The sequence below is a fragment of the Melopsittacus undulatus genome, chromosome 10 (genome assembly GCF_012275295.1).
Source record: "Melopsittacus undulatus isolate bMelUnd1 chromosome 10, bMelUnd1.mat.Z, whole genome shotgun sequence".
Classification (NCBI taxonomy): Eukaryota; Metazoa; Chordata; class Aves; order Psittaciformes; family Psittaculidae; genus Melopsittacus; species Melopsittacus undulatus.
Window position 1 is genome coordinate 3426878 of NC_047536.1, and position 12493 is coordinate 3439370.

General features: G+C 37.8%; 1 protein-coding gene across 1 annotated transcript in view; it reads left to right on the top strand.

Annotated features, from left to right (window-relative positions):
* RANBP17 (RAN binding protein 17) overlaps nt 1-12493 on the top strand; it is a 155576-nt gene that overhangs the window by 94249 nt on the left and 48834 nt on the right. The window contains exons 17-20 of the mRNA XM_034066945.1: nt 1367-1430; nt 1516-1624; nt 5800-5903; nt 12070-12158. Coding sequence (XP_033922836.1) covers nt 1367-1430; nt 1516-1624; nt 5800-5903; nt 12070-12158 — 366 coding nt within the window. The remainder of the gene's footprint in view (nt 1-1366; nt 1431-1515; nt 1625-5799; nt 5904-12069; nt 12159-12493) is intronic.

A 12493-nucleotide genomic window follows, 5' to 3' on the forward strand; every position in this document is an offset into this window, starting at 1 on the left:
CGTCTGGTTACCTCTGTACAAATCTCACACAGATGTCAGCATGGATCTCTTTGGAATACACAGTGTATTTCCTGTTATTCCCACCCCAAATGCTTCCATTATCTGAGGCAGGGAACTGGTGTGTGCTTTTGCTATTAGAGATGTTCACAGTGCACACAGCTAGGAAAGGAGTCCAGTTGTAGAGCAGGTCTTAACAGCTTGAACTTTAAGGGCTTCTATAACATAGTTTTTGCAAACCCGATTTTTAATAATACGATTTTTGATGCTTTTAAAGAAGTATTTTTAAGAAACATAGTGCATTTCATCAGGTGTAACCACCTAGTAAATCAGCTAGAATATGTGATCTGCAGATACAAGCAGTCTAGGAAACACATTGCCTCTGTGTCATTTAGTGTGCATCTCCCTGGGAGCCCTTCTGTACAAGCAGGTATAAACAGACTTGAGCTTATCGCGGGGACCAGGGCCAGGAGCTCCAGCCGAGGGGGTCATGTATGCTAGTGCAATGCATAGACCAAACCAGGACACCTTCCCAAGGGGAGGCAGAGCATGGAGCTGGGGCCAATTCCACGCTGCTGGTCTGGCACAGCCTTAAACTCAGCCAGTTTGTGGAGTGGAACATTTCAGTTCATGCTTGGCAGTAGTCAGTTAAATTAGCTTTGTATTTTGTAGCACCGGATTCCTGTAGATGTATTCCTAGATAGCTCCAAAGGTCGCAGCTGTACTACCTTGTGTTGGACCTTGCTCTGGCTCTGAGATCTTGTATGTTCTTAAGAGGTTCCCATTCAGTTCTTACACATCTGAAAATACTTCAGTTAAGTGTTCGACATCACTTAATACATATGAGATGTATTTTTAGCTCTTGTAACTGAAACAAATTAAATGTGATTTTGATGGGTCAGGAAGATCACCTCTGTAGTTTGGGGGCCATTACTTCAGTGCAGCTTAGGGCTGCAACCAGTCCCATTGCCACGAGCCAGTCATCTCCAATACAGGCAGTTTCAAAACCACTGGGTTTTTTTTACATGCTGGAGAGACAGGTCTATATGGGGAAAAACCAGCACGTTTATTATCAGAAACTCTCCGTTTAATTACAAAAGTCATTTAGTTCATCCATCTCTTTTGTGACTAGAATATATGCTATGAAAAGTAATCGCTTTAATTAATAATAGCTTATGGTCTTTAATGTTCTAAAGAATATCTCTATGATGTATATTTCTGGATGAAATTCAGATATGGGTTTTTTTAATGTATATTTGTTATTGTTTCAGTAAGGATTTTTTTCCTCACTAAAAGATCGTGGCAGTTTGTACAACCTGGTAATGTAATCATGATGCTGCGAGGCTCATTCTTCCTTAACACCTCCTACTTACAGTCTCCTGAAAAAGCTTGTGAAAATAGAGGCTGTGAAATTCATGCTTCAGAATCACACAGTAAGTTTTCTTACTATGTTAAAAAACGTTGTGTGTAGTAAATCTTGTAGCACACTTAACTTTTCATATGCTTACATTTCAACAGAGTAAGCACTTTCCTTTCTTGGGTATCAGTGATAAATCCAGCCTCAGTGACCTCAGATGCCGGACAGTGTTCTACACTACTCTCACTCGTCTTCTCATGGTAGAGTTAGGTAAGATCCTTCTCCCCTGTCCCTGAGACACCTTCCTGTCTTGTGTGGTACCATGAATTTTTAAGGTTATTAAACCAATCAAATAGCAACTGAATTGTACAGTAAATATGTTGGTGTTTAAAGCACTGCTGAGCAACTTTTGAGATTTACGGTATTAAACATGAACACTGTATTTGTTGCCTTCTGTTGAAGAAATAAGCAAGATGTGATATTTTTTTGCACAGAAGTACTTTTTGTATTAACTACGAGTATTTACAGTACTAAGTGCCTGAGTCTTTCACATTTCCAGGGGGACATAGCAATTATGCCAGAACCTTCTTGCTTCTAGTGAATGTTGTTTGGGGTTTTTTATTCATAAAATCCTAGAATGGTTTGGGTTGGAAGACACCTTAAAGATCATCTAGTTCCAGCCCCCTTCCACAGGCAGGGACACCTTCAATTAGAGCAGGTTGCTCCAAGCCCCGTCCAACTTGGCAAGTCCCTATGCAAAGACTTAACTAGGCAACATGTGTGCAGAGATGATCAACACAGTCACATAAGGCAAGTGTAGTTGTTCTTCCCCTTGCTGATAATGGGTGCTTGCACTGTCTAGTGCTGAAAACGGTTAACTTTGAGGCAAGACCAAACCATGTTTATCAGTGTTTTCTTAAAGAATAGCAACTGTGAACTGGACCTGCATTTACTTACAGTCTAACTGCCTTCAGTATGGGCTCAGTGTTCTGTAATGTAAGCAATAGGCACATTTGCTAATATACAATGGGTTGCATGTGCAATTTCTGTAAGTTTTCCTACAGGGTGGAAATGAAAAAAAAGGGATTTGGAAAAAACAAGTTTACAGGTGTTAAAAATTGCACCCCAAAGCAGAGGTCATGTATTATGTGTCAGCCAAAATGCAGGCATGTGACTTACGACTGTCTACAAACTGATAGAGGTCACTGTGATTCCTCTGGATTAACAGCTTCAAGATCAAGATTAATTTGTAGTAGGAAAGAACAAAGATATATTACTGGGTATTTGCATCAGAATGCACTTTCTGTTGATTTACTCTAAGCTCATGTGAATGTAATTAGACTTTAAATTCCTTATGTGGCCCAGGTTGTGCTTTTAATAATTTTTTGGCATTTAGAATTGCATCATTTTGTCCAACATTCTTTGTCCAAGATTTGTAAACTCAATATGCTTCTGTTGAAGTATATAGTGACCAAAATTAATACAGCACCACCAGTAAAGCTATGTTTAAACAAAAGGTTTTGCTTGGATTAATAAATTTTAAGCACTTTTTCTTCTCAGTGCCAGACAAAGTAGATCTAAGCTGTAGAAATACCTTCAGGTATTCATTCAGCATGATTTGTCAGTGTCCTGTACTTACAGGTATGTGCAATCATGCTCAGTGCCAAATCTCTCCAAGTGAAGCGGGTTTGAAACACTATTACTGTAAGCCACATGCAGATCTACTATATATAACTTAGAAGTGAGGCATCTTTTTTCTTTCAAAGGACAGAATAAGGATGTGTATGCATAGTTTGAGTTGTAGAAAATGAGGAGTTTACCATGGTAGATTTCTTTAGGGTAGCTTCTTCTTTCCCTCATTAATACTGTGCTGTTCATGGATGTGAATGCAGCTTGTACCATAATGCAAAAGAAATGCATAGGTAGTAATTTGTGTTGCTTTTCTAAAACTTAAAAAATATTTTATTAATAGGGCAATACTATATTGAGTCTTAACTGTATCTTTCTTTGCTACCTACTAAGAAATAGCACATCAGATTTTACTTTATCCATATCCAGAAGTAGCTGGTTTGTCATTCAAGTGTTGGTCTCAATCAACACTGGGCCAGTCTGGTCCAACTACCTACCATCTGGTAGCTCTTTGGTCTTCTCAGCTTTTTAACAAAGCATGCTTGAGATTCTGCCTTCAGGAATTCTTGAATTTGAGTGTGTACATAGCATCTTTGTAGAGATAGTCTTCTAATGATATGCAGCACTCCAGATGAGATGAAGTATTACTCGCTTTCTTGTGGTAATTCAGGTTTTTCCTTCTCTATCAATGGCAACTGAGTCCTGCTGCTTCACAGAGCAGTATCCAGATGACTTCTGTTAGTCTTTATGTTGCCAAGGGGCGGTACCAGCATGGGACTCTTTCTCAATGATTGGTCTTTATTTATTAGTTATTTTGGTATTGTTTTTTCCTCTGAGGAAGATCTGATAAGCAGTTGAAAGGAGAAAAACATCAGGATATGTGATGCCTATAGAAATAGTTTAGCTTCTAGAAGGGTAAGAGGAGGCTGATGCTGGTTGAGCAAAGAGATTGGGAGCACAGAAAACTAATACCATATTGGAGCTGCCTGAGGAACTGGAGTTGGTAAAAGAAGAGAGAAACAAAAAGCCAGATGAACAGTCTGGGGTTACTGTGAGTAATCAGAAGAGAAGACAAAGGTCCAGAAATGACAAATAAAAAGACTGACTCTGGTTGAAGGGAGCAAAGAGGAGACAGGCAAAGATGAACAGGGTTGGATTTTCCCACAGTCACCAGATCCTGTTGCTGCCAGCAGTACCTTTGAAACCTAGCACAAAGCATCTCATCCTGTTGGGTCCTGCTGCAGGTGCAGGACAGGTCACAGGTTTGGTTGGTTACTTTGCTAGGTTAAGGAAGTGTTTGAGCATATGTTGCAGTTTGAAGGCTCTGTAACTGGCTGACCAATGCAGCAGTGGGAAGTGATTGAAAACTATTTCCTTTTGCTTTTTAAAAGATACCTGGCAAACTGGCCACAAAAGCCCTGTATTAAAAGGAAGCAGTTCAGGCCACAAAGCCAAGTATTCAGAGCTGAGGAAGTGCCAGAATTGGGATTGCTTTGTAACCTTCCTCTCCTTGTAAGTATTTACATTGTTACGAGGCAGGTTTAGTTGCAGGATCACAGTTATTTCTCTCAGAAGATATTTGCCTCTTTCAGTTCAGATGTGACATCTCAATGAGAAGCTGCTGAGTATTTTGATTTTTAGGGTTTTTTCTGTCATTTTTTGCCATTTGGATTTATGTGTTAGTGCATGTTTTGCTCCCTGTTGTGACTGGTTTTACTTCCTGGCCTTCTTTCTTCTTGGCCTTTTGTGTCATTCTTACTGTGGTACTGGGGTGAGTGATTTGCTCTTTGCTGTACTCCTAGAAGTAAGAGGTTGTAATTAGGCCCATTTTACAGATGGGTATATGAAGTGTAGGAGATAAACTGTAAAGCTCGCACTGGCTTTGCACAACCAGTTTGACACACATAAGACTCCTTCTAACTTCAATTGCAACTTAGTTTGGCAGACTTTGCCTATGAAGAGAGAAGGGAGAGAAGCCCTATAGCAAAGAGCTCTTTAAAGAACATAAATTAAATTCCTACTCTGAATTACTCCCGAGGGGGATCTGCAGTGTGAGAGGCAAGCTACCCTCATTAAGGGCCTAAAGATAAGTGGCATGAGTACCAGTCCTCATGCAAATTGCCATTTCTGAGATGTTGTTGTTTATAGTTACTTGTTCAGCATCATGACAAAACAAGTAACAGCCCAGACTTCCAGTTAATCATTCAGTTGTCAAACCAAGACAATCTCTTTTCCCTACCCACAGCATCTTGTTTCTTTTACTCTAAATTCACACCTTCTGAAACAAATGAGTCAATAGTGTCACACAACCCAGCACAGTTCAGATTTACTTCCACAGCAGCTGCATTCTGTGTACTGAGGTAGGAGTTAGAAAAAATAGCATACGATCATAAAAGACGATGATTTAAACATCATACTCCAAAATACACATGTAAAAGGGTCTGATTTATTATTGCAGTTTAAAATTTAACATTTTCTAACTGTTAAGTCGTGACTTTCTGTGTCTTCTTCTAGGGCAGGGAACAAATGCTGTCAGATTGACAGAGGGAACAGAAATGGGAAAAGGAGAAAGATGTGAAATGCAGAGATGTGCCAGTCCCACATAGAACTTGTTTACAATCAACAGTTTGTCTTCTTTGTTTATAGCTCAGTAAAAATGTGTCAGACCTCAGGTTTTTGTTCCTGTAGGTCATATGAAAGTTCCCATGATGTCAGTGAGATTTTGCTATATAAGTCTACGAGGCTGACCCTTCCGAAGAACAGTGTGACTATGATGTGATGCTTCTGCTCTTTTGTTTTGGTTTCTTTTCCTGCAGGTGAAGATGAGGATGAGTTTGAGAATTTCATGCTTCCTCTCACAGTTTCATTTGAAAGTGTGGCTCAGCTATTCAACAGTAGTTTTGTACAAGAAGAAGCAAAGGTAGGTTTATTTCAATTACAGAGAAAGAAATTATTGATGGGAGAAACTAATAGTGGAACACACATTTAGCAACAAGCTTGTCATATCTTCTGTTTGTCCCTCCTGGCATGTATATACCTGTATACTTGGATGTATATTTATACCTGTATACATATATATATATATATTTAGGAAAGTAGACAGTAAAGATACAACAGGTGCTGGGTACCATCCTAAACAAACTGTACAAAGATTTTATAAAGGCCTTCGGATTTTTCAGTGCTTTGCAGATCAGGGGGCCCCATTTGACCCTATTTATAATGGAAGGAACAAGTCTGTCTTCAGTGATAGCCTATCTGGTTCATAGGTAATATTCCCTTTTCCCATGTAAATATCCTGTTTGTGTATATTCATATATTTATCTGGGGGTATGAGGAGACATGTTGCAACACAATTGATAAACACGGCTGCTTTGAAGTATTTTTTTCAAGCAAGAATTTATTATATAAATCAAGACTTTATTAAATGGCTGGGCATATATGTATAAATAGGAACTGGTCTTGAAGTATTGCACCCTTAAACTGAACAAAGTGATTAGGATAACTGATAGCTAAATAAGGTTTTTATGTGCCTGTGGGAGCTATATTAGGATTGATTTGACAAGTCAGTTCAGCTGTGGCAACAGTCATAATATCTAACACAACATTATGTTTTATTAGTAAAATCCTTAAGTGTAGCAAGCTGTTTGTGTCAAAACAACAGTATATTTTAGGGAAGAAAAAGACTTGCTAGGTAGAAGCTGCATCATCAGGAATGATAATATATTGGAGCACTATTGCATTAGAGATCCCCTTTTGCTGTCATGGAATAAATAGTTAACAATGTGCACTGGAGTGCTCACTTCAGCTACACTGGGTCATTTTGAAGAAACCCTAAGAGTAATTTTTAATTCACTGTTTTAAAATATGATGAAAACGTAAGTACTACATCAGCATATTTATCCACTTTTTTGTAAGAAAACAGATAGATATGGTAGAAATACTTAGTAACTGATTTGCCTGCAGTACGTGGCTGACATGACTAGAAGATGCTCAGCTCACAATAATCATTTGAATTAAGCAAATATTGTTTTTTTAAATAGTAGTTCAGGTTATTTCAGCAGTTAATTCTACTTTCCTCCTTTGTTGTTGCTGTAGGTATTTAATTTGGATAACTTTTCATTTATGAAGTAGACACAGTTCATCTATCTTGGATTCATCTCTTACATTCTCAAGTTAAAACCCTAAAAACAAGGACAAAGAAGTGACTTGATAGCTTCACCCTTTCTGCAGGAAAGTGGCTTTATCTCACGTGAGGAGTCAGTTTATTAAAATATTTGTCCTGTCTCCTTTGCTTGAAACTATCTTGGTAGAGAAATTTTAATGGAGTGCCAGTGATATATTCCTAAACTAGCAAGTTCTTAACGACCCTGGAAAGTGACTGCTTGATTACACTTTAACGGTATTTGCAAATAAAATCACAAGTAATTAAGGGGAAATCTCCAGGCTTTTGAGCAAGTTTGATGCATGATAACTGCCTGATTCAGCTTCATCTAGAGTAATGCTGTGTAGACAAGAGCTACTGAGATCAATAGCAACATAATGATAGTGGCAGAATTAAGTGAGTAACCTGAGAACTGTGTCTTCAAAATGCATGCAGCTGCCACAAGCCAGGGCCACACAGTGCACTCCGTGCTTCCGTCCTAAATGTTCATCAAAAGACGCCCTGCAGGAAAATGGAGTTAGATGCTCTTTATTGCTGATCGTGTCTCTTGCCACATTTATCAGGGAAATTGGATTAGCAGTTGGCAGCTGCAGGTAGACAAGGTTCTGCAGTGATTAAATATGCAGCTTGGCTGCATTTGTTGTGACAGACCTTTAGTAAATTCTACTGTAAGCACCATCTGTCTAATTTGTATAAAGAAAACTTGGTGCTTTAAGCTACTGATAAAGAACTAAATCTGTTGCTTTATCATAAACAAAACTTTTGCTCTAAATTCTCTTAAACATAATTTATTAGGTTAAAGCTATTTTTTCTATCATAATGAATAAATAATACATGCAAAAGCGCTTTCAGGTACTTCATTTTGCAAGTACTGAAAACAAAACCAGTTCGGTTCCTCAATAAAATGCTTAGTATTCTGATCCACAGGGAGATGACACTGTTAAAATATCACTATGAAAATGGTCCAGGACTGCCAAATTCATTTAATTTGTGGGTTTTACTAGGACTTTCTAACTGGCTGGGGTTTGGTTTTTTAGGTTTTTAATATTTCTGAACAGCACCATTGAAAAACAGCTGCAACAAGGGAGCTCTTTCTTTTAAAAATACATTTGTAATCATTACATCTGCATACAAAACATATGTTTAGGTTGTTTTTACAGGGAGACCAAATAGAACTGAAGATGGCTTAAGGAGTTATGTGCCCCCTTTTTTTTTGATACTTCCTTCTTCAGGTTTTTATATTAATAGGAAAAATGTCCAGTATTAAAACAGCGCCTCATTTTCTCCTCAGGATTTCCAGGTTTCTCCTGCCAATCCAGTTAAGTAATATATCCACTGGGTAGCTGGAATCTCAGTAGTACTTTGTTTATCATTGTGACATCATCAGGTTTGCTAGAAATGCATGGAGAAAAAGGGATGTGTGGAAAAAGCAGTTAAGTAGCACCATGCTATCTTTAGCTGGTTTGTAGAAACTCCATGCTGTTAAATTATTTAAAATCCTTGATTTTCAGCTTGCACACATTAAAAGTTTTCACACTAAGTGCCAAATGTTGCAAACAGCACTTTAACAGAATGATTTTGCTTTGATCCCTGTAGCAGTTCCTGAATAATTTATCACAGGTTATTGCCTTAATTCTGGAGAGGGATAGAGCAATAAAGGCAGATGAAAACACTCCAGTTGAAACACCTTGGGGCCTGCTCATTCCTCTGACACGGCTCTTTTGTTGGAACTATTTAGAGGTTATTAAGATGTGTCTCCAGAATTAAGAGTATGCTGTAAGGATGAAGACAGCCATCTTAATTCTAAAGACAAAGCGCAATGACCCTTCACCTTTTTTTTCCTTTGTTGTTATTATATAGTAGAATTATGAGGGTAATATTATAGCTGCACCCAGTAGTGCCACTATAGTTAAGGGTCTGTCAGACTTTCCATTACAAGCCCCGTTTTGGGGGTGGGTGGCGTGAGTAGACTCGTCTGTTTTAAATGGCATTAGTCACACACTTGGCACGTGTTGGCAAGTCAGAGGGGTTTTTATGCGAATAGTGAAATCTCCAGCTCCTTTTACAAAATCCATTGAAAAAAAATCTTTTTTTCAGGAGTTTGAAGCAAAATTAATGAATTTCTTTTTTCAATTACTCTGTTTTAATTAATCTTAAGTAAAGCTGTCCCTGGCATTTAGGAAAGAATATGTCAAATCCAACATCTAAGCATAATTGTTTCATTAGCGAGAAAAGCCATGTCTAAACCCCATATCACTGACAAGCTCCTCTTGCTATGTTTCGTGTATTTACTGCTCTTCACTTTTCATCTTGCTCGTCTTGCCGTTGCTGGTGTTGTTATTAACTGTCACTTTGCCCCAGAAATGGCTGGTGTTCAGTTGTGAGTGAGGCAGTAGCTTCGTGTATTCTTCAGATTACTCTGTTAAGTTTGCAAGACCCTTCAAATCCCGCAGGACAACAGACAAAAACTAGATGTACAAATGTTTATTGTTGTTTGTCATTAATAAATTCTATGCACATGCTGTATGAAAATTTATAATGGACTAGAATTTGGCTATCTTGGGATATTAGGGTTAGGACAGGGGTGTTCTACTAAATGTGACTTAAGCAAGCATGGCATCTAGGGTGATTTTTTTGTTCCTATTTGAGTGTAAGTGTATTTTTACTAGTGACTTAAGTGGACCAGGGTTTATCTCAAGATTCTACAGGCTGTTGCCAACTGTAGGCAGTGTTATTTGATAAAGTTGAGTTCTAATGGATAATACCTAAACCACCAAGTTTGCTGGTATTTTACAGGATGAGACTGTTACTGTGCCTTGTAGAGTGAGGTCATTTATAAAGAATAGTGTAATTAATGGTATTGGCTTTTTCATAACAATACCTGAATTTAAAGACTAGAAATACAAGAAATTAAGTTTATGTAGTAGTTGTTCTCATGTCTTTAGAATTCAAGATCGAATAGTGTCTGAAATTGCCGGGTGTATTGCATAGTTTGTGTAGTTTCCCACACAAATCATGGTGTTTAAAGAAAGTTGCACATCTAACTTCTATTAACAACATGTAAAATTTCACAACCAAACTGTTTCTTAAATATATCTGCAAACAAATGTTTTCTTACAACCAGCTGTTTTTATAAGGACAGGAAAAGCATGTTAGAGCAATATGGGTTTGTCTGGTTGTCTTTTTCTAATCCATGTTCTAGAGACCACAGTAGATGGTGAGCTCTTCAGCCCCAAGCACATCCTCAAACAAAGGCAAGTTCATGTCTTGCCAGGGGCTGCAGCTCCCCTTTTTCCTAGCTCCAGCCTTCTCTTTGTGTAGACTTGTTTGTCTGTTGTTTTTTGTCTAGAATGGGCAAAGGAACCAAAATCAATCTGGAAGATTTCCACTTCCTCGTATGTATCAGTGCCTCTCTGTGTGCCTTCAGAAGGAAGTAAAAAGCATTGCTACCAAGTTCTTTTAATTCCTTACATTTTGGCCACCGTGTCTGCTAAAGAGTTACTTTCTGTGTGGACAAAACAGCACGCGAAGTATGAAAATGCAGATGAATATAAAGTTGGAATTTTATATTGCATCTTCTCAGTATTGAACACTTCCTCTCTAGCGATTTCAGAGTCCCATTAAAGTTAATGAGAGTGGAGACCTCTGAGCATCTTGCAAGTTCAGGCCATTTCAGTGCACAACAGAAAGGAAATGCAAATATTAAAAGACTCTGAGCAACCTCACCAGTGTTTTGTAGAGAACTCAATTTATCCTTGGATAAATCTATGTGTGCGCCATCCACATCAGCTGGACTGATGGGTCTGTATCTGAAAAGTAGAAATCAGTCCTTGTGTAAGATTACATGTAGCAGTTTAACAAGGCATCAGCCATAATTTGCTCTGTATGGATCAATTCAAATTAATATATGAATCTTACCTTTTGTATTTCTCAACACTACAAATACTCATGTTAACATCAAGAGGTACATTATTGAAAACTCTGGTTTTAAAGAGCTCCTTACTGGGGTGTTTTCCCATATTTCTGTGATTATATTTTGACCAGACTGCAGTACTGTAGTCTTTTATTATGGAAAGAAAAGTAAAAACCCCACCTGCATCCATGGATAAAATGTATTAAAACCACTTTGCTGTCAAAAAGGCATGTTCATGTCTAAGTAAATTGAAAAGTATGTGTATATTGTTAAAATATTTTTCATTCTCTAGTGTTTCTTAGTGATGTCTATTAATTATCCTGAAAACATCCCTATGGTTTATTATCTGTGCACAAAATGTTGTCTGCATCTGAGCTGGAATGATTCTGAAGCCACACTTCATTCACTTTAGGGGAAAAAAATGCATCTCAGAACTAATGTTAATACAGATGGAGATTTGCTGTGTCATCTGTGAACAAAAAGTCAGGTTTTGAGGAAATCTAACTTGGAAAATTGCTTAAAAAAATTACTTAAAAAAAACCCAAACACAACCAAAGGATATGTTAAAATAACAGTACAGTGAGCATCTCAGTGCAACCTTAATTGTAGCTTGAAATGAGTGTCAGTCTTACACCTCACTCAAAATACTGCAAGCTTAAATTAACATTTTATTGTTATTATTACTTTAAATATATTAATACCGGAAGCACTTTTAAACTTTGATACATTGTATTCATATATTATGTTTTAATTTGCATTATTCATTAGGAAAGCATATGGAATAATCAAAAGCTTTTCCTAAGGGTTTTGTTAGTGTTATCCCTATAAAACTTGTGGAAATCTTGCTTGATAAAAGAATCTTTGTGGTTTTGATTAAAACAAAAAGGTTTTGAGCGAGCCATTTAAACTAATGAATCAAAATCAGATATGTGGTCATTATTGGCTGATTATTACTCCATCTGCTCTGTGCTAACGTGAAAATCAATTACTGTGTCTCTTTCCCACTGACAGCGTATGTTGATCGGGCTGGCAAGGGATCTTCGAGGGATTGCCTTTGCACTAAACACAAAGACCAGCTACACCATGCTGTTTGACTGGATGTATCCTTATTACACTATGACAATACCAGCTCTGTGCACAGAGGGATACCAGGCCCCTTGCATTAGTTTAATAGTATGGCACAGTGGGGAAGAGGAAACAAAGCTAAATGAACTAATGTGTAATCAGCTAAAATTACAGCACAATGGCAACCATGCAGTTAACTGGGAAGGACCACAGAGAGGTCACTTTTTTGTTGTGTCACACTACTAATCTACAAAACATATCCAAGTGCTTTTTCTCCCTTCATAAATCCCTAATGTTTTCATAAAAAAAAGCTCTGTCTAACTCCAAACACAATGTACCAGCATTTGCTTGAACATCGAAAGTGCTTAAA